Source organism: Catharus ustulatus, chromosome 10 (genome assembly GCF_009819885.2).
Source record: "Catharus ustulatus isolate bCatUst1 chromosome 10, bCatUst1.pri.v2, whole genome shotgun sequence".
NCBI classification, from domain to species: domain Eukaryota; kingdom Metazoa; phylum Chordata; class Aves; order Passeriformes; family Turdidae; genus Catharus; species Catharus ustulatus.
The window spans coordinates 21,849,687-21,877,314 of NC_046230.1; the positions used below are offsets into that span (position 1 = coordinate 21,849,687).

Genomic DNA, 27,628 nt, shown 5'->3' on the forward strand with positions numbered 1-27,628 from the left:
TTTAGGGAACCATGCTCTACCATCTGGGGACTGGCCATGCTGCAGCAAATCAGGCACAACCCTATAGATGTTGAAGGAATTTGTATTATAAAATTATTTTAACTAATCTTACTGGCCATGTACCAATTTTAGTAACAAATAGGATCCAAACGATAAAGAAAAAAGCTCTTAACAAATAACAGCTGAGAGCCAGGAACAGTTTGCAGGTGGTAGGAGAACACCACCAGGAGTGTCACAGGCTGAAAATCTCCATCCAGGAGCCCTGTCCATGCTGTGGCTGTGTCCATCCTCTTCTGCCTGAGCATCACTGGAGCTCTCAGAGCTCAGGAAACAGCTGGAGAAACCATCCTGCAGGGCTGAGGAGGAGTGGGCTTAGCTAAGAGTCTCTCCAGTAAAAAAAAGGGATTTTCTCTATCACTGTGACACTGTGACAAATATTTCTCATTCCTCAGAAATACTTCACTGATTACTGAGGTCCTCATCAGCTGCATTAACCAGAAGTCTTTACTACAACATGAATATTGTGCTTAACTTATGTACTACAATATAAAATCAGATTTCACAAGATGGGGTAGAGACCAGACTAAGAAGATCCAGAAGGTTTAAGAGTTTGGCATTAAATATGTGAAAAATCAACCACCTTGAGACTGATCCCAGTAACATTTGTTCAATTTCTCCTGTATATAAAGATTCATTTTTCTATACCCAAGTTTCTTAATGCTTGGAAATGTTTCAAACACAAGCAGAGCCAGTGGACTAATGCATAAATAATCCTCAAACTTCTGAAAATTTACTTCTACCATAATTCTGTGAGGACTTTTAACTTTAGGAGAAGAGGTGCTCTAAGTGATCACAGGATTTAAAAATCAAAACCCTCCTCCAGACTTGGAAAGTGTTCTGACTGCACTGGGGTATCTCTCCAAATAAAATGTTCCCACCCCAGTGGCACAAGGCTCCCCCTGCACACACAGGCTGCAGGAGGCACCTGCTCCATCTGACTACAGGGGATGTTTATTGGGTCAGTGGTTACTAAATAAACCAGGCATTCAGACTTGCAGTCACTCCAACAAACCAGCCCCCTTCTCAAGTGTCACGAGACAAGAGCAGCTCAATCAAATTTGGAAATGAGTCTTTGATCAGCAGTTTCTCCAAGTCCAAGCTTCTCCTGTTTTGTGTCTCTGACCAAGCACAGGATGATGATTTTTGGTTTTGTTAAGGAGAAGTTCCATCAGGGTGCTGTCACACTATTTCTTTCAATCATAAAATGTATGAAATTACCAGCTGTCTATCCTGGGTTAGCACAAACCTGTGATATCCATGTGCATCCCTGTTCCAGCTGGGAGAGCCCCATAAAGGACATTTACTTTGCTCAGCAAGAATACTTAGTGCGTGTCAAAAATATTCAATTTTTAATTACAAAACCCTTCTGTTAGGTTTCCTGTTTTTCCTGAGACACAAGACAGAGTGAGTGATGTGCAAAAATCCTGCACATGCAGTAGCAGGAAGATTTCCAAAGCAACCTGGTAGAAGCATGGCAGGGGAGGACAGGCAAATCCCAGGAGTGCTGGATGTCAGAGGCATCTCTGTGACAAAGCTGCCTGCAAAGAGCAAAACACCAGGGCCAAAAATCCCCAGGTGCTGCTTTATGGCATCTTTGTGGGATGTCTCCATCCTTCCATCCTGCCACAGGCCCCTGGGAAAGGCATCTTTGGAGGGGTAGAAATACAAACAATAAAATCACCCAAGGAGCTGCCCACAAAAAGTAGTTAGAACTGATGGTGCTTTTTTCAAACATCAAAAAACACCCTGAACAAAAAAAAAACCTGCTGAGTTTTCAGCCCTCCTCCTCAGCAGCACTCTTCCTACAAGCAGAACCAAAGAATACACAAATGTGTTTTCATATAGGAAAATAATTTAAAGCTAAATTATTCTCCCTAAATTCTATTTAAATTAAATCACTTTTACTTCTTAAAAATGGAAATAAGTACGCAAACACCTTTTGAAGACGCTCACTTATTTTTGCATATACCCACCAAGGAGATAATTGTCTAGCTATTTCTTTAAAAGAACAAAAGGCTTTCCTCTGGTAAATAAATAATTAATTTTAAAATTAATCTTGTTTATTAATTGTTGCCTTTTGAATGAGCAAAGCTTTTAGTTGTGTCAAAGCTATTAACAGTGGCAGTTGTACATTAAGCAAATTAAATATTCAGCAGCCTCACTTCAGTGCCCTTTTGTAATTGCAGATTGGTTACCAAACACCTCATCTCTTTGGTAAATAAAAGGGTATTTCTGCATTTATTTTAAAAGCTGATTTCAGAATTCAGAAGAGACTTTATGCAAATTGTTATGACAATTATGTAAATATCTAAGGAATTTTTGCTTTTACAGAAAATCACGATGAGAGTGCTTTTCCCAGGAACTGTCCCCACCCCGTATTTAGAATTCCTTGGATGCTCGAGCACTACCATTCCAGCATCAGGGCAAAAGTAACTGCAAAAATAATGATATGTGGCCATGTAGATAAAACATTGTGAAATAAGGATGGTCGGAAAGGTTTTGAAATCAACATATTCCATTTCACAGCAAAACAACAGAGCACATGAAGTGGAAATCTGTTCTATTAATAAAAGCTTGAATGTGCACTAATTCTCACTATTGGTATTAACTGGGGAAAAGACTCCATGTATTCTGGTTTCCACTGTGACCAGTGACCCAACTGGAAAGAGAAACCAGGAACAATTTTTGTGCCATTTTTTGTGACTTTCTTGCTATGGCAGAGCATTCTCTCTGCTCAGCCACCAGTTTCACCTGTGTTCTTGAACAAATTGGTTCAGTCACTACAAATTGCTCCCAGGCAGAAGGAAGGTGGGACCAGCACCTTTTTTTAAAGTTATTTGATTTCACCCTCGGGAAAATGAAACATTTGAGGTCCCCTCTGTGCCAGGAGGGACCAAGAACTTCATCACCCACACTGCACACCTTGAGATTAGTGCCCAAATATCACACCTGACAAAACCATTTCTGTCTCTTATTGTACTCAAAATGTCTGTGAGATAGTGAAAGTATAATACAGAAATTAAGGGAGGGGCTGCTCTGGGACAGGTGGGCATAGCCTTGTGGAGAACCAGTGTGGTTTACCAAAATAATCAATATATTCAAGCTGTTCTAAGGCACAATAGATTATATTTTGCACATTATTACTTACATGGAGAGGTGTGTTTAATGGAAGAAGAAAACCTGAAGTCTCAGAAACCTGAGTTCAGTAAGCATTCAAGCTCCCTTTTGTTTCAATTAGTATGATATTATTTTCATGGCAATCTATGTATTCCATACTATGTACAGATTGAAAAAAATTAAAAGCACTATCCCAAAATCAAAACTGATGAGAGAAATTAAAGCTAAACAGACAATGCTGCATGCAGGATGACAAAACAACGTGGAAAAGCATCAGGAGGTTGAGATTCTAGAAAGTATTTCTGGGTCACTCACTGTTAGAGCAGCAGCTAAAATTATCCTTTAACCTGGCTTGTCTCGCAGTATCCAATAATCAGCTTGGATTTCAGGTAATGTGAACCCGCCTGCTAGGATACCTTTGCAATATGTCATTCCACATAACACACCCAGGGAAACAGGTGCAGTTAAGGCACAGTTTTATGTCTGATTTCATAAGCTCATAAAAGAGGAGCTACAAAACCAATTTCAAGCAGTCTACACCACCAGGGCACAGACAGGCAAGTTGGGTCCACTGGCACTCGGGCAGGATGTGCTGGTTTTGGAGTCATCCTAAGCAAAAGAAGTGTTTCTAAGAATTTTATAAACAATCTCCCCACAGAGATGAACTGAGATCCTTAATTTTCACTACTCACCCAAAGAGACTGGAAAGTGAGAACACAATTCTACACAGTGCTGTCACAAAACTCAACCAACAGCCTGAGGTTGGAAGCAGATTTGAAGCTGAAAATTAACAGCACTAACACACAAAGGAAGTGGAGAAGAAGCCTTAACACTTTTAGTACTATTTCTAAGTTTGCATTATAGAAGGATGAATATTATTACTGATTATCAAAGAGCTTGCACATGAACCAACTTCTCATTCAACTGAACTGATTGCTGAAGACAGAATTTATTCATAAAAAACTAACGTTTGTAGATTTTTACTTCCACAAATAAAAGATTATAAAACAAGAAATCTTGAACCAACAAGACGAATTGAGGAACTCTGTCAACAAGTTCATTTTCAACTCCTTTGGTCTAATGATTTAGGTCACTCTCTAATAAATTTTTTTGTTGGCATATAGTTACAAAAATTTTCATTTTTTTAAGGTTATAAAAAGCTGTTGAAGGAAAGGAAAATCAAAGGTGTAAATAAACCCACAAATGTTAAGTGAATGTCTGGTATTCTGATGCTGGGTTTAACAGATGCATTTTTCCTTCAATGCAAACCACAATCCTTGATTTTCAATACTTGCATGAATTTATAAGCATGCACTTCAATCCTCTATTTGCATTTTGAACAAATCAGAGATACAGATCATGATCCATTAACAGCTTATAGACTCAACACCTGAAGGAGTTGTAGAAACCAACCTCACTTTGAAAGAAGAAAATAGTTTCAGAGGTTTAAGGAACCCCATGTCCTTAACACAAGAAAACATCAGACAAGTATAAAAGGAGTTAATGCTGCAGTCTAACTTCCTTGCTTTTAATATCATTGTGTCATTGACAATCCCATTACCAGTTTATGCTCCAAGTCAAGCAACTGTTACTGTTTGAATTCTTATACTTTAAAAGGAAATGCACATATTCTGCACATTTGGCAGAATAATAAAGGAAAATACAGATTTTCTGGTTCATGTATGTTTATGTTAAACTATTTAGGGTTTGTTCTAAAAACATTGTCCTAGAACAGTTAGTATGTCAAATTTAAATCAGCTTATGAAAAGGCTGAAACAAAACACAGTCAGTAGACAAAACGCTAAATAAAGTTTAGAAAAGCATATGCAAGAAACAGCTACACTTTTAAAGAAAACCAAAGCCTTCAACTCTCAAGGACTCATGTGGATAATAAATCAGCAGTAAGACAACCACATCTATGCATCTATTTGCATCAGCTGGACATCAGAAGAAAACACTAGGGCATCACAGATGTTGCTTCCCAGCTGCACACACCCTCCCATTAGAACTCTGTATACATTCAAAACGTTGACAACACTGTGAAGGAGGCAGCTCTGACAGAAACGTGTTCATCCCAGCACCTCAGTGGACTCAGGGCATCTCCTGCAGTATGGATTTACCATGATGCTGCTCCAGCTGACTCATATTCCTTCTTGAAAACAGGTCTCTAGCCCAAAACATGAAAGACCACCTGCAGGCATTCCCTACTTTCTCTGGCTAGCTTTGAAATGAATGGGTTGTGTTTGATATTGTCCTGTTTCAAAACAACATACTTTTGTCTCCCCAGTGGTGTTTATGAAGCTTAGGGTTGGTTAACAAGTTTGAAGGACACATTTTTGCCACATTACTGAAGGAATGTGGCGAGCTATCCTGGCAACCTGAACGCTAAAAAATAATTTACATTATAAAACCTGCAAGAAGGAATAACCAGAAAAAATATTTTCACATAATTTTGCTTCCAAGTATCAAGTTAGGGATTTTTTTTTTTTATTAACAAATATTTGCTTTATTACAGCTTTATTAACATCTGCTGAAAAAGCTCAAGGTGAGGGAAAAATGACCACGCTGAAAGACAGTTTCTTTCAGCCTCCCTTGTGACAAGGGTTTTTGCATTCCTGTGCCAAGAGCATGTCTGGCTGAGGATAGTGATCTGGGCTGCTGTGATGAAAGCAGCACCGTGTTTGATCTGCCCAGGGCTCTGCCTGGGTATTGTGCTGCTCATCTCCCAGAGCCACAGGAGCACCTACCCCAGGCATTCCCCAGCATCCCACCAGCACCATCCCCATGTGCTGTGACTGCCTAAAACTGCTGCTTTTGTATGCACAATGTGTGTTTCAGCAAGACCTGGGCTGCCCAAAAGGTCCACATTGGAAAGCTCTTTGCACTTCTAAGATTTTTTTACACCTTAACTGTATTGTGTTTAATTGATGGAGTATGACAAGCACATCCTTACCTCTCTAGAAAATGAAGTGCCTGTGTTTAGAGCAGTGGCTGCACCCTCCTCCTGGCTGTGCTCCCCAGTTTGTGCCAAAAGAGCAAGGACTGAGCATCTCCATCAGCTTCACACAAACCAGCTTTGTAAAGGTCTTAATCCAGATCCACCCCACCAAATTTTCAGATTCTGAAGTGCCCATGAACACAAATTTTTCCTTGCCTCTGCTTGTCCAACACACCCCTTGGGATGCTCTTCCTGTTTTGGAGGGAACTGAGATGCTGGATCCACCCCCAGTGACTGCCTGGAGTTCATGAAACACAAAGTCTTTGATCACATTCAGCAGAGTAACAAGTGTACCTGAAGTAAAACTCAGTTATTTCATTTTCAGCTTCCACAGGATTCCTCAGATTTCTCACCTTCTGTGCTCTTCATTTCTTTCCAGTGCCACTTACTGACAACTATTGGTAGGCTAATACAAAAACAGGGGATTGAAATTACTTGTTTCTAATACATGGAAACCAGACATCTGAGAAATCTCTCCAAAACCCAAAAAATCTGAGAAATTGAGCAACTCTCAGCATGTTAGTCAGATGAAAAAAAAAAAAAAACATTACTACAGGGACATGGGAACTGGAATTGTCCTCTCTATGCTTTGATGCCCAGAGAAATGTATCCTATCTTTTAAAAAAAGTAGCTGTGATCACATTCTGCTATTCAGTACCTTGCATTTCAACAAGGACTGTTAGATATTTTTAACAAATAACAGAAATAAATCAAAACTCTATTTCTGAACTGTCTGAAGCCACATGACTTGCCCAGCTCCCCACAGTCCCTGCTGCTCTCCCTCCCTTCCTCTTACTCCAAAGGTCAAAGACCTCCAAAGGCAGTAAAAGCTTTCTGATTCTATTTAGTATGTTTAGGTGGCCCCTGTGATACTGTAGTTTAATTGTAAACAAGTTATTGTAATCACAGGTGCTTCTACTGAGAACTAAAACATGGAATAAACAAATTTACATATGTAGGCGGAGAAGGAAGGGAAATGGACTCTCACTGTCCACAACCTCACGTTATTTGGTTGTAAATATGCATTTTTCCATCTGCAAGGAAGAACCTGAGAGGTGTACAGTGGACAACAAATCCTTTACTCCCATTTTAGCAGCTGACAGTAAGGAAAAAAAGGAGGAAGCTCAGATGTGCTTGACGTGCTACAACACACTTGCATCCACAACACATTATTATTAAGTAATAAGTAATAACAAGGCAGAAAGACTTTCTACCAAGCCGTTAAAATTTTCCAGCCGATGGATCCCGATTAGTCACAGCAGAACTATTTCATCACAGGGATAAAATAAATGCATCCACTCTGGCAGGCGCTGCGGCCACGCCGCACCTCGGAGCATGACATGACGCACAGATGCTGGCAATCTGGGGAGGGGGTGGCAGCCTGCTCCACACATCTGTTATTGTGGGAAAAAGCCATGTTGGTGTTTTGTCAAATTGCTCTATTAGTAATGAATACAGCTGTTTCACATCGCATAATCTGTGTTGCAACACTTCGCTAAGTGACTCCGCACAGAACTATGCCCTGCTGTTCATGCTCAGCTGTAATTCTGATTATCCAGGGAGATGCCACTGTGCTTTTAAAATAAAAAAAAAGGTTGAGCGCAGCTGTCTGTGCTTCAAGGAATGTCAAAATAAATCGTTTCTCCTTGCTATGTATGTATTTTTCACTGGAAATCACAGTGTGTTCTGGCATTAGGGCAACTGCCCACTGGTAACACAGAGATGTGCCAAGTGTCTCTGCAGCCTTGGCTGAGAGCAAGGGTAGCACTGACCAAGGTTTTAGCATAAACACAAGAGCCTGAGAAGTTATCACCACCTCAGGCTTCAACTTAAAGCTTAAGTAAAGGGAAATATGATCATCCTCCTCCCCTTGATAAATCCCTGAATGGAAATAAGTAAACTATTATCACTGCTCACAGACTAACTGAAAATCAAAGGAACATCCCAGTGCTCGAGGTTACAGTTTTTGCTTGCTACCCTCTTGTCACATCTGGGGTTGATGTTAGTCCAAATACATTCCCTATTATAATCATTCCTAGTCTTAAGTCTGAGATAGTTACTATTACAATGATGTCTTAAACCAGGCTACAGGTGCAGCACCTTGGAAACCGCCAGCTTGCAATGTCAACGTGGAATTTGTGTCAGCTTTCCCCCCAGAGCTCAGCTTTCAGACTCTGTGCAGCTACAGACAAACCCTGAGGACAGTGGCCCTTTGTGTGCCAGGCCAGGTGGGGAGCTGGGTCCTGCTGCTGGCAGACACCTCCAAGGAGCCTCTCTTTGTCCTCAGGTAACAAAACCCTCTGCTTCCAGCAGATACAGCACAATGGCTAACAGGATAGGAAAGCATGTGCACTGGTGAAATGAAGCTGATGGTGATATTTGACACTAAGAAAGAAACACAAAAAAATCCACCTTGGTTTCAAGAAGACACTTAGAGGCCAACAAGACTTCTAGTTTTCAGGCTGCAGCAAAAACTTTAAAAAGAAAAGGGGAAACAGCCAGGTGGAAAGAAAAATTAATTCCCAGATATGCAAACCTATTTGGATGTGCATTTTTGAGATGCTCTCATTCCAGAACAAATAGAAACATCTATTTCTGTTTCAGTGGACAACATTCCCACTTGGTTTCCCAAACTAGAAATTTCCAAATTTCCACTTTAACAAAGCTCTTGGGTAAAATCCTCAACCTGCACAGATAGTACATGTGTTTATACTTAAGCACCAGTTTAGTCCTTCTGTGCTTCTTCTCTGCCTCATGCACAGACCAAGAAAAAGGCATTTTTATGGTCACCAGACCCTCAGCTGTGAAGGTGCAGGGGCACACTGGGGGTGCAGGATGCCCATCACAGCACCCACCCCAAAGCTTCAGCCCAGGATGTGCACTCTCAGTTACAGCTGCCAAGGTGGCAAAGCTGACTTGGAGTGTGGAAAAATGCTGCAGGTACAGAAGGCACAAGTGTTTCCTACAGAAGGGATGCACTGATGTGGCAAAGTACAAAACACACAGATGAAGTTAGAAGCAAGGCAGGAAGATCTAGAGCAGGGCAAACTGGCATTCCTCATCTGAATTTGAAATAAGACGTGTCAAGCTCTCTGAAGTCTAAAAGACACTGTGATTCCCCTGGTATTTGCACAGAAGAATGAGACAAACAACAGAAAGAGAGGCCACTGTTTCTGAACTGAAGAATTTATAGTGCTCTGAAATCAGAGAGAGATTTCCTCTCCACACAGCATCCTTTAGTGAAAGAGTTCCTGAGCTGAGTGCCAGGGAGGAGCAGGGACTCCAAGGACAATCCCTTTGTGCACCCCTCATTTACTCATTTTACATCATTTACTGATCCCCAGTAAATGTCTGCAATTTCCCATGAAAATAAATCAAATAGTTCCCAGATAACTCAAAGAAAAGGCACAGCCCTGCCAGTAGATCTCCACAGGACTGAAGTGACATCTGACTGCCGAGCTCAAGTGCCCCTCAGGCACCTGCATTTTCCATTTCTTTCTGGGCAGCTCAGCAGATGATCAGTCCTAGTTCACAGCAGAAAGAAGCCTGAGGTGACACAAGTATAATGCATAGATTCTTCATGGGCTGGGTTTCAAAGGCCCCACAGCAAGAGCATATGGAAAATAAATTAAAATGGTCTCACAGACAAGAGACTCTTCTGGGGTGCCCATGTGATGATGCTCACAGCCACCCAAAGCCTGTGGCACACACACCCAACAAGCACTTAAAACCATCTGTAAACTGAACAAAATAATTTAATGAGTGGCTTTCTTGTATTCTAACCCCTGTAACATGCCACTCATGTTCCTAACTCGCATTAGTTCATCATTTTCCTACCAGGGTGCATAATTAGTGACTGGATAAATAGGTTTGTGAGCTAATGCCACTAAAGTGGAAGTATCACTCTCATTTCTTCCTCCTCCTGACCTCCTCCTCTTCTTTTTTGCTCCTGAACTGTGGGAGCTGAGACTAAATGGCAGAAGATCAGTTTTTCCTTCCTGACCAGGCTAATGGGTCAGGCAAATGCCAGCACCAGGCAAAGGAAACAGTGGGAAATGATGTAAAGGGTGGAGAGGACATCATGAGGTCATGTCTTTCAGCAGCAGCCCTCCACCAGGTCAGGTCATTTGTATCAAACCACAATTTTTCCAAAGTCAAAAACAACCACTGTTTGTACCAGTAAAAACTGTCTCCTAATATAAAAATCACAAGGAAGAAAAGCACTTTAGAGCAGTACAAGACAGAACAGCCACTCTACTGAACTGAAAGCTCTACAAGTAGCAGTACATCCACAGCAAGGCTAAAGAACCATTATCCAGCCTCTGAGACATGATAAAAATAAAGGTTTTAATGCAGGTTAGACATACTGTAAGATGCAGTAATTCACAAGTAAAATACAGAAGATAAAGAAATCAGAAGGGGCCAGAAAAGAGTTCCTTGTGTACAACAAAACAGCACTAGTGGATGTCAGCAAACCAAATGACACTTGGGAATAAAATACTATTTTCACTTTATCTCTGTCCAGAAAAATACAATCAGAATTTTCAGCATGATTCTCTACAGCCCCTCATGTTTGGAGGATGTTACTTTGGCCAACGATCTGTCAGACCTGCAGCATGTAGCTTCCCTCTTTTACTCAAAAATACTCTTCAAAAGGATGATGAATCAGAGCATGCAGTTCACTCATGTGCTCTGAAACTCCTTCTGAAAGGGGCAAATTTGCTCCACTGCCCGTTGAGGAACTTGGAGGGTGCCTGGTGCCCTGGAAGGCAGGCAGAGCTCTCACCCCACTGAGCACACAGCTCCTCTGGCCACATTTCCCCGGCACTTCCCATAGGGGAGAAGCATCAGCTGTCTCCAGAGGGAATCAGAATGTTCAGCTCCACACTTTTTACTGAGGGGGGTGGGAAATCTGTAGAAAGAGCAACCTCTGCTCCAAACTGTTGAAAACAGCAGCAAAAGCCATGTGGAAACATGCAGGGCTGACAAAGAGCCCCACGCTCCTTATCAGCAGTGCTGCATGCTGCCAGCTTTTAAGGGCTATCTGGTTTGAAAGGCAATTTTTCAGCCTCTAACTGCATTTGTACTTAGAACAGAATCACTGCTGCTTTAATGACTCTCATTACATTTTTAATTATAAAAAGTTCAATTTAAAATTGCCCAGACATTTGCACAAACTGCTTTTAGCAACTCACTAAACCCAGGCAGATAAGACCAACCATTATGTCTGCCTGGCACATCCATTTTAACAGTAAAAATAAAGCAAGAAAAAAAAAAATGCTCCAAATTGGATATTCAAAATAGTCCCTGCCATGCAGCTCCCAGAATGATCAATCAAGGGGTTTAAGAAGTTGTAAGCAGAAGAAAGGCAGTAGCATTGAAGTAACATTGCAAATATACAGCCTGGGCTTAGAAAATAGCTGCAGTTCTATTTCTGACATAGCAGTTGGCTCAAACCTGATTCACTTAACCCATCTTGTGCATAAGCTTTTCTGGCTAACTATAGAATGGAAGTAACTGTGAATGAGCAGCAGTTGATAAATGCCATTTATCAGCTTGTAGACCTCCATTTCTTTTGTGTATATAATGTACTTCAAAGCAGAGCACCCAAATTTGACACTCAGGTATCTGTGTTGGGCTTAAAACTGAAATCCATTCAATTTGCTTTGCTTGCCAACAACACAACTTCAGTCTTATATTGACCCCTGAGGAAAACAACCTTCTGTTATTTGAACATGCAAAAGTTCAAATGAAGACAAGGTATCAATAAATAAATTGAAAAGCCTTTGAACACACCCCCACCTTTCTGTAGAGTTAAGCCTCACTTGCAGAGAAACTGTTGGAATGAAGAGGAGGAGAAAAACTCAACTGAAAGTCATTGCTCACATGCTCATCCAAAGCCACTCACTGCTCCAAGACCCAGCAGAGTGTGAAGTTTGTTCTAACATCCTTCTGGTCATAAACAAAAACATCCCTGATCTGCACAGCAGCACCACCCACACACAAACATTCACAGTCCTAGAGAGATTCCCCTGGTGTTTATCAACAACACAGGCTCCAAAACAGGGTGAGGTTGGCTGTGTAGTGTGGTATTTACAACATCATAATGGAGCAGGGACCACAGCCTAGCACTGCACTACCAGCAAAGTGACAACACAGTCACAACAGCATTGTTTAAACACCATCTTGACTGAGTGTATTCATTAATTCAGCAGTTTAAACCCTTTCAAGGAAACTTATTAAATTCTCCTGTAAGAAGGAAAGGAAGAAGACTTTTATGTAGTAATTGCACTGTACCCATAAGTATTTTGTAAACCAAGACTACTTGGCTGAGAAACTTCCCAGGAAAACATTCAATTCCTGTGCTAAATAATGTCACTGTTGAACAGGGTCACCAGCTCACCAAGGAGCCAGGCTGCACACTGCTCTGGCCTTTTGTAAGGAGAAATTCCAATAATACTCAAAGTGAGCTGTACCTTGGCAGAGCAGACAGTATCTGGAAGCACAGGTAATAAAAAAAATACTGAATATCCCTCATAAGTATTCTGGGGCAGGTGATCTTTTAAAAAGACTTTTATACAGTAGAAGGAAAATTTTCTGCAGACTCCAGGCAGATCTAATGTGATACATGTGACATGCAGTAAAAGAAAGTATCTTTAAGAAGACAAATGAACAAAATGAAAATTAACAGAAAAAAAAGGATCAAAACAATTAGACAGTTTCTTGTTTAGCCTAGAGAAGGGAAATCTCTAGAGAGACCTCACATCTGCAGACGCTCAGGCTTCAAACCAGTTGGGACCCAAGCCTCACTTTACCTGGGGACAGCCCTCAGCCCTCCCCTGCAGCCATCAGAGCCCCTTGAAACTATTAAAGCATTTCAAAAAGACAGAAAAATGTGCACAGACACTTGAGTCCACAAAGGATGAGCACACAGATGACTCTGGAATAATAACATTAACATGCATGTTCATTTTTCCACTGATGAACCTCTATTACCCAGTCTATTCTGATACATTAGTTATCAGAGCAGCTCATAAGAACACAGAATATCCCAAAAGAGAACTTCAGGAGAAGCTTAATTACATAATTGATTATTCTTTATGTTTAAAAAATAAATACATGCACGTACACTTCCATGTGACAAGCTCCCCAGGGAAAAATTTGTAAAATAAGCATAAAGTGTTTGTTTAACTCAGAGAAGCAATTAAACCATTAAGAAGAGCTCAAAGTAGGCATTATGCTGATTATCCCTTAATTACGTGCATTCACAGCAGTGACAGACAAACTAACAATAACAACTATGTTACCATACTCATTTTTTCCTGACCTGGGCACATTCTACAACAAATCCATCAGTGATGTATATTCAAGCTGATTTAAGAGTGATGGTCCTCATTGTTACCAGCATGGAGAGATGTATGATTGCTGCTCCTGACACCAAGTTAAACATGCCTAGAGTTTGTTTCAATACAAACAAAGCTATTACAATACAAAACTATTTATTTCTGTGCTTCTCATGATACAGCATGCAATGCTAATGACAGCCTAATTGCAATTCTCATCTCTCTGTTTACTCTGCCCTAATGGCAGCCTCTCACTCCTGCACTACACAGGGCTCAGGACCCCTGGTGTGGCAGAGCTTGGCTTGTGCTGCCAGGGCAGGACTGGCACAAAACCCAGCCCAAGGAGTGCCTGGGGTGAAATCCCAGCTGGAGGAGCCCCAGTGAGCATCCCAAACCTTCACTCGCAGGCAGGGATGCAGCTGCAGCCAGCACAGACATCAGCCTGAAAAGGACACCGTGCCCAACACCGAGCCACCCAAAGGCAGGAGCTGGAGCTTTTTCCACCCAGCAGCAGCATCCCACCACAGGGTAAACAAACAAAGTCATTTTGGAGCTCTTTGGCAGAGGGAGACGCCGACAGGAACGCGCTCCGCTCCAGCCCTGGCAGGGCAAAGCGGCTGCCAAGGCATCGAGTCGCCAAGAAAATTACAATATGATAGTCTTAATTACACTAATTGCGTTTCCTGGTATTGAGGCAGGATTAATATAGTGTTTCTTATGGTAGATTTCATAAACACAATTGGTTTCAGCTTAACTCTTCGTAATTGTATTTCACAGTTCTTGCAAACAATTAGCCACCAATTATGTTCATTCCGTTGTGCAGATGACTGATAAACATTCCAAATATCAGAATTTTCCCTCAAGGGAGGCAAATTACTTCTAACTTAAGTAACTTTAATGAAGCCTCAGTGAAAATCCTGTGGGCAAATCACCCAATGGCACTGGCTTGCCATTTCCATGTTTGCACCAAGGATTAGAAAAACTTCCACTCAGAGGAGAGCCATGGCTGGAATGGGTTTGGAGAGCTGAGAAACCATCTTAAGGTGATAAAATGATCATAGATAAATACAATTTTTTAATATGTATGTATATGATATGATACCTCTTTTATGTAAAAGTAGATGAACAGAGATACACATAAGAAATACTTGGTTTAGAAAGCAAACATATTTGAGCTAGTGTAAGTCTCAAGGCTACAGGTGCTGGGAACTGCCTAATTAATGCCCCACTCCCACCCTGCTCACCACAGTCCCATCATCAAACCCAAGTGCTCACACAATTGAGAATGGCAGGCATTGTGTTTCAGTCCCCTCTCCAGGCACAGCTCCAACATTCAGAACAATCCAGCTAGAAATGTTCAAAAATGTTATGGTGAGATAATATCGTCTGCTGAGACAAAAATAGTCTTTTATCACGTTACACCGAGGTCATCTGGAGCGACCTCGCCGAGATGGTATTCAGAGAGCCTCAGCAGCAGGCAGGGCAACCAAAACTCCACGAGTTTCTAGGAATTTTAGGCTGGATTTTTATAAACAACACATTATAGCCCTGCTTAACATGTATACCACCTGAAGCTTGGATAAGTAGCATATAGACAGTTACAGACCAAATGGTCACTTATAAAACTCTGCTTGAAAGCTGTATGGTAAAAAGAAATCCAAGTATTTTGAGAAATGAAAATAAACTGCAAGCTCTTGCTTGTCAGTGCTGGCAATACCAAAGCCTTCCCATAACATAACAATTAGAACATATTCTGCTGACAAAGCCTTATACCAGGGTTTCTGCACAGATTCTTTCTTCCATACCTGCAGGGTCACAAGCCCTTCACTTGCCAGGAGAAGCAAAAATAAACCTTGCTGATGAGTAATTTGAGTAATCCTTCCCATGCACACTGAGTTAACATGGTTCTGTGCTACCAAGCATGTTTTAGTATCTCCTATATGGGGCATACTGACAGAAAATTCACAGTAACCCAGAGGAAAGCGCTGCTTGTGACAACCCATCCACACTCAAGTGTTCCCCTACCTCATTCCCAACAGAAATAAGAGCAGTAAACCTACAAAAACACAGGAGCAAGGGAAAAAAAAATCCCAAAACACACCATCAAAACTGTTGTTAATAACAGAATCAAGAAGGTAAATAGTCGTAAGCAATAATCACACCCAGCTTATAAACAAAGCAGGTGCAGCTTTACATTATAACACATGGGGTACATTAATAAAAAACTTAATTGCAATTTCAGTTTTAAACATTGAGGGAAAAACCCAACAAAACTCCCACTCATCTCCAGGAGTAGCTTGATTTTTAAGTAGTACTTGAAGCTCTCTGACCCACAAAGAAAGGAAAAATCAAAATTAAGTCTTGTGGTGCTTAAATGAGTAAATCATGGTGTAGGTTTATTTGTTCCTAGAATAGTTGTCCTAAATAATTTGGAATATTAAGTCAGTTTCTAGATTTACTGTTAAACAACTATTACTGATACAACTGGATGACAGTCTACATACTTTGAGGTTGTCCACAGTTCTGTAATTTCACACTGGTTAATGTGGTTGAGTGGGCTTTTTCCTTTCCTTTTTGTTTTGAAGCCAGTGATGCTTTCATTTCAAAGCTGACTCAGCAATTTATTTCTGTTAATATGTTCTATTCTTCAAACCTCTATTAATGAAAATAATCACAACACACAAAGTGAGCTGTTGATGGCACAGGGAGAATCCACCCCATGGCAGTGACCACAAGAAAACACCAGTGCAGAAGGAACAAACAAGACTCTTAAAGATATGATCACACAAATTGTATCTAAATATAGAAGGGGTTAGACTGTCAGAATGAAAGCTACCAGCTCCAGAAATCTGATAACAGCAGAATCAACAGCTGATTCAATACAGCTTTCAACAACCTCTATGCCATTTCTTTTATGGTGGGAATAAGAACAATTTAAAATTTAGCAAAACCAACAATCCAATTCACATTCTTTACCATTTAAAGTCAATTCATTATTATCACTTATCCAAGCTGAGATTTGTTTCAAAATTAAAAATGAGAATCATAATAATAAAAGCCCTGCAAAGATTCTAAGTTACAAAGTGCTTCATCCCCATCCCTAATCCACATCTCCTGCATGAACAACAAACATGAACCAGAATCACAGACATTAAAGAATAAAAAGCATGGGAAAATAAATATTTGCCTGTGATGAGGAGTAAAGGAATTTAATAAGGATAATGGAATAATTTAATGATTCTTCTGGCCAACAAATATAATTACTTCAGATTAAAAAGTTGACTACAACTGCCTCAGTAATTCAGGGCTATAGCTGCACTAATACACTGTAAAAAGACAAAGCACTGACTAATGGCTTTGCAATGTCTGTAGCCTGAGTAAAGAATGTGGATCTTGGACTTGAAAATCCTGCCACCATTGATTGGAATGCACTGGGTCCAAACTAGGAGAATTAGCTGCACTCGAGCAGGGCTGACAACTCCAGCATTCCTGCAGATACCCACACACTCACAGAATTTCCCTGTGTTTTGGGGAGAGATCCTGAGATACAAGGAAAATTAAAAATTCATAGTACACTGGTACAAAACAGCCTTCCCAAGAGCCCTTGGATGTACCACAATTCCTGATATATGTCAGACATACATACATACTCACACAAGTAAAATAAGGACAGACATAAACCCCAAACACAAGTCCTGCATATTTACAAACCCAAAAAAAGGTCTGAAATTACAGCCCAGACCGTATGTTCTAACATTTGTCTTTAAAGTCTGCTGTCCTAATTCTAGAGATCAACACATTTCCCAGCAGCAGATTCTTAGGCATTCCAAAAAAATAAACAAAAATATCTCCATTTTAGCAAAGGACAAGCTTCAAGATGTGTTTCTCTGCTCATTTGGGTGCTGTTCTGCTGGGAAACAGGATGATTGGTTTTTACATATGTACAAACCAGAATGGTTCAAGTCTTAATTCATTTCTCAGCCTGCTGATGGCTCAGCCCCTGTGCCAGGAGGCCACATCAGCAGGACACAGCTCTGGCTGCCAGGTCCCATCCCAGCCTGGCCAGTGCTTCCCCAGGGACCAGGCAGCAGAGTCAGGAGAGGCTCTGGCCATCCCTCCAGCACAGATGGTCACAGACCATCAAAGCAAGGGTCTCAAAAAATCCTTGGTTTCCCCATTTCATAGAATTTCCAAAATACTTCCAGCCTTAGCTGTATTGCTCTCTTAATGTGTACTACAAAACAGTCACAATTTAGGATTTGGAAAGATTAAGCCAAACTAAAGTTTAATTACATGCAAAGATTCTTTTTTTCTTTTGTCTTGTGTCAGGGGAGCTATAACAAATAACAGCTACCAACTGTAAAGAACCAGATATTCCACCCAGCAAAGCTACAAGTGCAGGTGCATCTGGTTCAAGATTTAATCACACACATGCAAAATAAATTTCCATAATTATTCTTAGCATTATCGGATTTAAAATGGAGAAGCTAAGATTATTCACACAGTAAACAAAGCATCCCATTGTTTACTCTTGGCTTCTTACATGGCTTCCTATACTTGATTGTGGTGTGCTAAAAAAATAAAACCATGAGATGAACAGGGAATGGTGGTGTGATCTCACTGACAATAACATGGGAAAAACCTAGTCCAGGTTAGTAGCTCTTTGTTCTCTCAGATTTTAACACAAGGCTCACTAAGATCTGAAAGTTGGTTATTGCACATGAAAGGAAAAAAGAATACATCAGCAGAATCACAGTTTTCTGAGGGGACAAAACACTAAAAGGGCAAAGAGCCTATCTCTGACATACAGAGAGAAAAAACATTAAAAAAAACCCCAGAGGATGGAAGGTTCCTCTGCAAATTCTGGTATTTTCTAGCTGGGCAACAAAGTGAAAATAAAATAACAGTGTCTTATGATTATATGATTAACAGCTGGTGGTTTATAGCTATGGAGTGCACCACAGATAACATCCCAACAGGAAAGGCACAGCAGATCCCAGGCCTGGGGACATGCCCATGCTACAGAGCTGAGTTTGCTGAAACACTGAAGTAACCAAACCCAGAATTTGGTGACAATGCCCCAAAAGGATAATGCTGACTCATATATATTTAAAAAAATATACATATTTTGGTCAATACAAAAAAGGCTGTTGAGACACTGACATGGGATTCCTTCCCAGTTCTAGTTCTCAACCACAGCTTTACTCTGGAAGATGCTTATGCAGATAATTCCTCATTTGTCTATTAACAAAGAACTTGAATAAATCAAAACCTTATTTGTGCTACAGGAGACCAATGGGTATTGCAGGCCTGGCTTTTGCATCAAACACTAAATCCAGACACCAAGTACCAGGAGTCAAAGTAAAGTGATGTAAATGAGGAGTAAGAGTTATGTTTTAAAACATAATAGGATGAAAAGGACCCTTGCTGGTAAACAATAAGAAACTGAGCCAAAGCTTAATAAACAAAGTGCAAACAAAAGCTATTTAATACCAAGAGCTATGCTGTAAAACAGCACCACACAGACTGCTCTGCTCCAAGCCCTAATGACCAAAACAGTCTGAGCTGAAACTGCATTTCCTACAGAGACTTTTCCATGCCGTGTAACCAGCCTGCCCACCAGCACGTAGGTGGAAAGAGCTGAAACTCTCTGCAGAAACAAGGAGAAACAGAACCAGAGCTCACCCTGCATTTCACCCCTCCCTTCCCTGGCACAGCCAAGCACATCCATCCTGTCCTGCTGCTCTACACCCTTGGCAGATGTGCCCCCAGAGCCCTTCCCCAGGAGTCTGCCTGACCACATGCAGTTCCCCACAGGCAGATACAGAGAAAGGACCATGTTTCTTGCTGCTTTGACAAATTTAGTGTTCTGATCAATGCAGTGCTTTGTAGCATATTTTGAATACAGTGACAAGTTTATTTCTTTAAATGTAATCAAGAGCCAAGTTCTGCTGATTCAGGTGCTGCTCTGGACAGAAGCAGGTACTGAACCAAAGGGACTCCAACTCCAGCCTCTGGATTTCACCAGCACATGGGCAGTGCCTGCCCTGGAGGGCCCAAAGATCCTGCACATTTCACCAACTGCTCTTTATTGAAGTCTATCTCCAGCCTTCTGCAAGCCTCTCCAAAGCAACATGATTTGGTGTTGCTGTTCTTTCATCTCAGAGTGAAACCATGCCAGGTCCACTGATGAACAACCCAACATCTGCCTCTGCACCTGCAGAGTGATGGAGCAGGTGAACTCACAGCACTGGAAACACAGCCAGTTACCTGAGCCTGGATCCTGCTCTTCTGCCTCCTCAGCCTTCTCTCTTCCCCAGCCTCTGATGTGACATCCAAAAGAAGTGTGACCAGCAGGCCAAGGGAGGTGATTCTCCCCTGTACTCTGCTCTCCTGAGACCTCACCTAGAGTACTGCATCCAAATCTGAGGTCCCCAACAGCAAAAAAAGGTGGAACTGTTGGATACAGTCCAGAGGAGTGTCCAGAAGATGACTGTAATGCTGCTATGGAGATAGGCTGAGAGTGGAGCTCTCCAGCCTGGAGAAGTCCCTAAGGGGACCTCAGAACCCCTTCTAAAGGGGTTCCAAAGTGCCAAAAGGGGCTCAAAAAGAGCTGGAGAGGGACTTTGGACAAGGTTATGGAGTGACAGGACAAGGTTTTAGTCAAAAAGAAGGCAGGTTTACATTAGATAAGAGGAAGAAATTCTTTCCTGTGAAGGTGTTAATACACTAAAACAGGCTGTTCAGAGAAGCTGTGGCTGCTCAATCCCTCCAAGTGTCCAAGGCCAGGCTGAGCAGCTTGGAGGAACCTGGGATAGTGGAAAGTGTCCCTGCCCATGGCAGGGGGGTTGGAATGAGCTGATCTTTAGGGTCCCTTCCAACCCAAACCAATCTGTGATTTTATGATCCATCTGCTCCCTTGTATGTGGCCACCACCACCCTCACCCTGGTGCTTTGTCCCCACCCAGGAACACTCCACAGGTACCACTCACTTGCTCACACTATGTCCCATCTATTTTCAACTCTTTCCTCCCCTGCAAGAAACTGACTCACTTCCTCATTTCCAACTTCACACCATAGAGGGAAAAAAATTTACACACTTTGTTTGATTTGCTTGGATTATACTAAAAGTCTTATTTCACTGACATACACACTCTTTCTATACAAATATACAGCTGTTAAGCCTTTAATATTATCCATTCCTTTGCTCCACCACACCAAACCACACCCACCCACCAAATTAAAGGAATATTAGTTCCAGGAAATCTTTCATTTGAGAAATCACTGCTAAATTTTTTGCATACCTCTGGTCTTTTTCTTGAGTTACTCACTTTTAGAGCCATAGAAAAAGCAGCACTGAAATTTAATTCCTGCCTTTTTTTTTTTTTAAACAAGATAAAAAGTAAAGACTTCAAGTTCAGCCTCACTGGCAAAACACTTGAAAAAAAAATCACTTAAAACAAATATCAGTATTAGTAAACTGTCTATGTTTTTTATCCTGCTTTCATTTCAAAATGTAACCACCCAAACCCAATTTAGGTCCTTGTCTGCAACACAGATATTTATGCTCCAGCATAACTACAACTCCTCCATGCCACTGCACATCTGTACCTTGTCCTTGAATAAATCACAAAAGCCAGTTTAATGCAGAGCCCTGCTCACCCTATGCAAGGGTGAATTCCCCTTGTTCCAGGCCAGAATTAAAGCAAAATTTTTTATCCTTTAGCAGATTTTGTTTCTTTTCAGGCAGATTTTGTTCTTCACTATTCCAAACCTTGTGTTGGCATACAAGACAAAGACTAGAGGTGAGTTCCAAGAGAGTATTTCCAGCAGCATGGGTTAGGCAGAAATTACCAGGAATTCCAGTTTTTATTCCATCTGCTGCTTTTCTGCTACCTCTTCTACCTTGTTACAGGCTTTTTGCAGCTTTACATGCATACAGGAAAATTCAGTTTGGTTTGTGGCAGAAAGTGAGATCCAGCTTGGAGGACCATTTACATGGATGGCAATAAAAAGAGGGTTTAGCAATAATTGGGCAATTCTGTGTGATCAATGGACATACAGCCTGTATATACATATTTTCATCATGTGCATGACAAGGTCATGTAGCAGCAGAATAATCATTCTGTCCATGTTATTCCTGCCACAGCGGGTGTGACAGCTTGGCATTATTGCCTTCCAGGAGGGAAAAGCTCTGAACAGATTCTCAAGTACAGCTTCACTGCCCCAAACCATGCACAAACAGTCAATTTTGAAAGGGTGAATGACACAACTCTCAGGCAGCAACAAAAGTTTCTACCAAAGATCTTAAGATATTGCCTAAAACACTCATCTTGAATCAGCCAGCAGGGGAAACTGAGTTTCTTAAACATGCCAATTCCACATAAGATCCATTTATTCCGAAATTTAGAAAAAGGATTTTTTTTTTTTTTTTTAATTCAGGGGTCTGTTTCACTTCCATTCTGTAGTTAGCAGATCCAGGCTCTCACCCTGCCCCATATTTCATTTATTGTGGTTACCACAAAGCAGTAGCTAGAAGCAATCTTTCATACAAAGGAAATAAAAGGTCCACAGTTAACAGCTGAGTAAAAAAATGGCTGAGGATATGCCCTGCCCTTGTCCTTTTCTTGCAAAGCTAGCAACAGTCAAGTCCTGATTTTTTGACAAATAAAATGGGAATATGGGAAAAGGAAATGAAGCATTTAAAGTATTGACACATTTATGAAGTATTTAATATCTGTCAAACTTTATAGAAAGAGCAGCTTTTAAAATACTGATGCTGGAGCACAAACACATGTTCCATCTCCCAAAGACACTGAGTGCAGACCCTAAATCAGTCTCCCATGATCACCCAGAGGGGCAGCTTTGCAGTCAGAGCCCCAAGCTCAGTCTGGGTGAGCAGGGAAATCCCAAAGGAAGCACACCAATGATTTGTCATTAACACCCACATGGACTAAAGGAACAAAGACTGGCCATGTAATCACACATGGATAAAGGATGTGTTTTATGTTTCCACTTCATCCCACAGGCCAGGTGGCCAGTCCCAGCATCCAGCAAGCCCTGGGGTGTTTTACAGCACCACTGCCTCCCATCCACACAGGCAGCCTCAGGTCCCAGGTTCTACTTGATCCAGCTTTAGCAACTATTGAAAAATTAATCTCAATCCCCAACATCTCTTCTTTATTAATTTGGCTGTTGTTATGAAGGTTACCAAAGTCACATACCACAGCATCCCTTCTATCACATGGGATGGAGAAGGCAATTCCTGAGGAAGTCAGACAACAACACAACTCCTGCTGAGAGCACCTGGAACTGTTCAGATGCTTCCCTAAACAACTCACCATGTGGACTGTGCACTCAAGGGCTGGATTTCTCCAGAAGACCAGATTTATTGTGGGGTTTTTAAATTTCTTTTCTCTTTAAATCTGTCTTTCAAGGAAACCACAGATCCTCTCCATGCCCACTGACCAGCTGAACTTCTCCCAGCCACCATCATTTCCAAGAGCTGCCTAATCCAGGCCCACACCATGATCTACAGTGCTTATAAATCATTGTCTTAAACAAGCAACCTTCAACTAAATGCAAAAAATAAACCAGGAATGAAGAGAGCACTTGCTGCAACACCTTGCATCCTCAGTTACAAATACATATTTATTCCTGGTTTTTTTATTATTTAGGGTTTTTTTTATTTTTTAAGTTTTCACTGATTATCCTACTGTTGCAACCCCAAGGAACTGGAAAAAGTTCTTGTATTTGAGATTTCTCCACCATTCCAAAATATCAGAAACATTCAAATGTGCATCTGTTCTTTCTGGCTTAAAACAGTGATTACTCAATTAGTGGCTAATTACACTTCAGGGTGTTTGAAACTGAGGATATTCCATAGAGGATTTACTCAAGCAAGTGTCTTTCTTCCAACCTTGATAAGACAAATGAAGATTCACTAAGTCATCTTTGTTGTTTTTGCCTCTAAAGCACATCATCATCACCAGATACACCACAGCTGTGGAGCCAAACAGAACAGGGCTCTGGACACAAAGTGGGGCTCACAAGACTTCCAGAACTGGCTCCAGGAGCACAACCTGCAGATTTCATACTGCTCAAAAAAGTCATATGCAAAAAAGTAAAAAAATTATTCTACATAAGTCAGCTGTCCCTGCAGAACAGTCACATGCCAAAGGGAAGAGCTTTCGTATATCCTGAAGAATTTAGTGTTACCAAGCCTGACATCTCAAGTTTTTATTAACAGTGTTCACTCCCTGAACTCAGGAGAATCACCCAATTTGTAATAAAGCAATCCTTCACACTCAGAATATTCAGCAGCACATCTTATGTCAACCCTGAGTACGTGGCAGTAAGGAAAAAGCAAGTATCATCTATTCCACAGGGAGCTACCAGCCGAGAGCCACTGCCCAAAAAGAGACTTTGATGCTGCCTTAACATAGTGCTAAAATTATTCCTTATCCTGCTAATCATAGTGCAGTGTGGGAGCACTGGAAAATGCACCATTATTGTCTGAGTGCTGCCCTATGTATAGGGAATACATTCACCTTTAAACATAGCAAACGTTCTGTAACCTTTAAACATACCAAAAACTCTATCACTGGAGGAAAAAAAAATACACTAAGTTTTGTGGAACAAGGAGGGGTGTAATTTCCAAAAACACTGCACCCAAAAAAGGCTGTTTTGTATAATAACCTCAGAGCACAAAGCCAGAACTGTCACGAATCCAAATCTTAGTATATTTGCAGGCTGATTACAACAGATCTTCTGCAACAGATCACTATTAAGTTCCACAACTATATGGTATGAGCAGCTTTACCAAAACAAAAAGAAAACCACAACAGCAACACAGTCAGGTGCTTTCCTGTGTTTGAAGCATGTATGGAGTTCAGCAATAAAAATATTTTACAATAAAGTAGGATCAGAAGCTTTAGCTTGAAAAGATTATCACAATTTTTCAGGCCAAACTGCAAGGGTGTATGCAAATAAACATGAGCCTTGGCAGTCAATACTGCAGCTATAGCAAATAAAAGGAGACAATCTTATGCTGGAAATTCTGAATCAATTTTATGAAAGACTGCTGATGAGTACCAAACAAGTCCCATTGGCACAAACACCTTAAATTACTGGGAATATAGAACCACGAGGTTTCAAGTAGCATTCATTTAAATACACTGTCTGAACACCACTTTGAGCATGAACAAAATTATAAATAAATGGGGTCATAATTATATTTGTAATGGAAATCTTTCATGTACTAAGCCAGAATAAAGCATTCTTTTCAAATAAAAGGAGTAGCCAGCTTTATTCCTCTGTTAATTGCCACATGGACCAATTTCTTACCACACAGCATGTTGGCTATAAATCTCAACAAGCAGCTTTAAATTGCTGTTATTATTGCTCATCAAGACCAAATAACCCTGGATGATGTTCAGGGAAGCTTCTGTAATGTCTATCTCAAACAACTATTAATTCATCATTTCCATGGGGATGGAACTTCAAGCAAGAACCACCCACTCCTCCACCGTTTAAATGGAGGGGGTGTCACAGAAAAGATGCAAAGAGGCTGCAAGATGGGACTGATAAATAACAGAAGAGAGAAATCCTCCTGGACTTCCAAGAAATGCATGACTCATTCTGAGATGCTCAACTCCTAGAATACAGAGAGCAGCCACGTCTGCAAGTCCTCACTCCCCAGTGCTTCAGTGCATTTTCAGAGCTGCAGATCACATTTTAGGAGATGACAGAACAGGTATTCCATAGAGCAGAGCAATGCTCATGCACAGGTCTGTGCATCCTCTTACCTTGGATGCACTGGAGGGTTCCATCCTCAGCCCTTATTGTAAAGGTTTCACCTGGATTAACTTGAACCAAAAAGACCTGCAGAAAGAAAAATAAACATTTGATTCATTTAAATTTCCCCTAAACAATAACTGTGCTACCCCTTTTGTGGAAGGGGTGGGGAGGCAGGGAGGGAACAGACTGACATATTACACTTGTGGGTGTGAGATTCCAGGAGCAGGCAGAGATCTGAAACCCAACTACTCACCTACATTTTAATAGCTGAAATGAAGATGTAACTGAATTGCATACATGAGAATTATGGCTTTGAATTGCACCCCAAAATCTTAAGGTGTGTTTAATTTAACCAAATGCTGGTAGCTAAGGACATAAATCTTCAGACCATTGGCACATGAGAACAGAGTACCTAAACTCCAGCAAGCAGCACCAACCCATAATGGGATTTCAAATTCACAGGAATAAAGGTTTTTTCTGTGGTAAGTTGATCCATTATGTTTTCAAATATTTCTATTTCAGTCTTGCACATAACAAATCTCAGTTAAGCAAAACCTGTAGGCACACACACATTTCAACAGAACCAGTAATAAACGATTAACAAATATATTATTTTCTTAAATAATAAAACTGTCTCCCATTGTTGAATCCTCCACATGATGGGATCACACAAGAACCAGAAAGCACCAAAATATGTCCCAGTTCACAGTAGGTTGTAGCATCTTAATTAATTTTCAGGTGTCTGAAACAATGGGCTTAAAACCTACTATTTAAAATCCTTTCTTGAATTGACAGTTTCATTACGAACTAGAAACCATTTATCCCACATTGCTGCACCTGAAACTTTCATTAAAATACTTCAAACACACTTCTGCTAACTGCTTTGTCATAAGTTCATTCAAGATATAAATTAAATTTTCAATTTGTACCAAGATTAATCAACGGGTTTTTTTGAAAGCTCTCTCTAAATTTAGGTCTAGTCCTTATATTCTGAGACATCTGCATACAGAATTTAATCATTCAATCTGGAAAGAGAATTTGAATTCATGTTGTGTTTCTGAAATCCTTAAGCCAAATGCATAAGATAATTATTACCTAGATGACCTTTTGAATTACAGTAATCTTACAGAAACCCATTATTCCACCAACATTTTTAAAGCACAAGCTGGAAATCAGAAAATGACATATGAAAGCCATTATGTTGTCTGCAACAATCATTTCTCAGGGAGCACTGATCAGGGTGGATCTGATCCAGCATACAGAGCACAATAAACGGTTCAGAAAAGATGAAAGGCACAAAGCCATTCCATCCCTAATCTCTGAACAATCAACATTTAAGTGACAGCATTTAAGTGCTCTTTTGCTATGAATAGGCGTGAATTATCCACCACAGGACATGGGCACCAGGTCAAAAGAAGCACAGAGCAATGCAATGTCATCCAGCTTAATAAAAAACCCTAAACAACCAATAAACAAGAAACCAGAACACAGAGACCAAGAATCACAGAAATATTTCATCAGCTCATTTGCATTACATGTCTAAACCAACAGCCCTAAAGCTGGTTATTTACTAACAAATTTGATCAACATAGATCAGAAACCCTTGCACACCTTTACAACTTTGGAAGAACTTGGTCCAGCTCCTCAAAATACAGACCCTGAGACTGATGCCCTGAGCATGTAAAGCTCCATCCTTTTCCTAAAGCAGGGCAGACTGATTTACACAAGGCTACCCCAGAGTTACAGAAGATTTACAAATTTCTGTCCCAGGGGTCCATCACCAGCACAAGTGCCCACATCAGCCCACCTGCAGCCGTCCCTTAGCAATAATTCCTTGGGGTTCTGCATTAAAAAAAGGTGATGTACCCAATCACATCTGTTGCTTTTGATAGTCAAAATGAAGCAGCATCATCCTTGCTTCATCACACAGGGTTTTAAGACAAATTGTTCCAGTAACAAATTTGTTTCCTGTAAAGCAGCAGCCACACAGTTTTGCTCCCCTATCACAAGCCTGTGGGCAGAGCCTGGGACTTATCTACAGTAGCTTCTATTAAAATGTTATAGATATGGAAGTAATTCCTTATTGACAGATGCTCAAGTCAGCCACCTTTGGAGCCAAAGAAAACATTTACAGTCTGTTGCTGGGGGAAGGCAGCAATATCAAGAGCAAACAGGAATAGCCAAGGTGTGACTGATGTGGGTCAACAGTGGAGCAAGGGCTGGGCACAAAAGGAGGACATGAAACCAAAGTGGCCTCAGACCCAGGAGCAGCAGCCAGTCTCCTCAGGCAAGATGCTTCCAGAGGCTGCAA

The 27,628-nt window shown here is 40.9% G+C and overlaps 1 protein-coding gene across 1 annotated transcript in view; it reads right to left on the reverse strand.

Moving 5' to 3' along the window:
- The window catches only part of FNDC3B (fibronectin type III domain containing 3B), a 182,380-nt gene that overhangs the window by 113,124 nt on the left and 41,628 nt on the right, over positions 1-27,628 (reverse strand). The window contains exon 3 of the mRNA XM_033069139.1: positions 25,326-25,401. Coding sequence (XP_032925030.1) covers positions 25,326-25,401 — 76 coding nt within the window. The remainder of the gene's footprint in view (positions 1-25,325; positions 25,402-27,628) is intronic.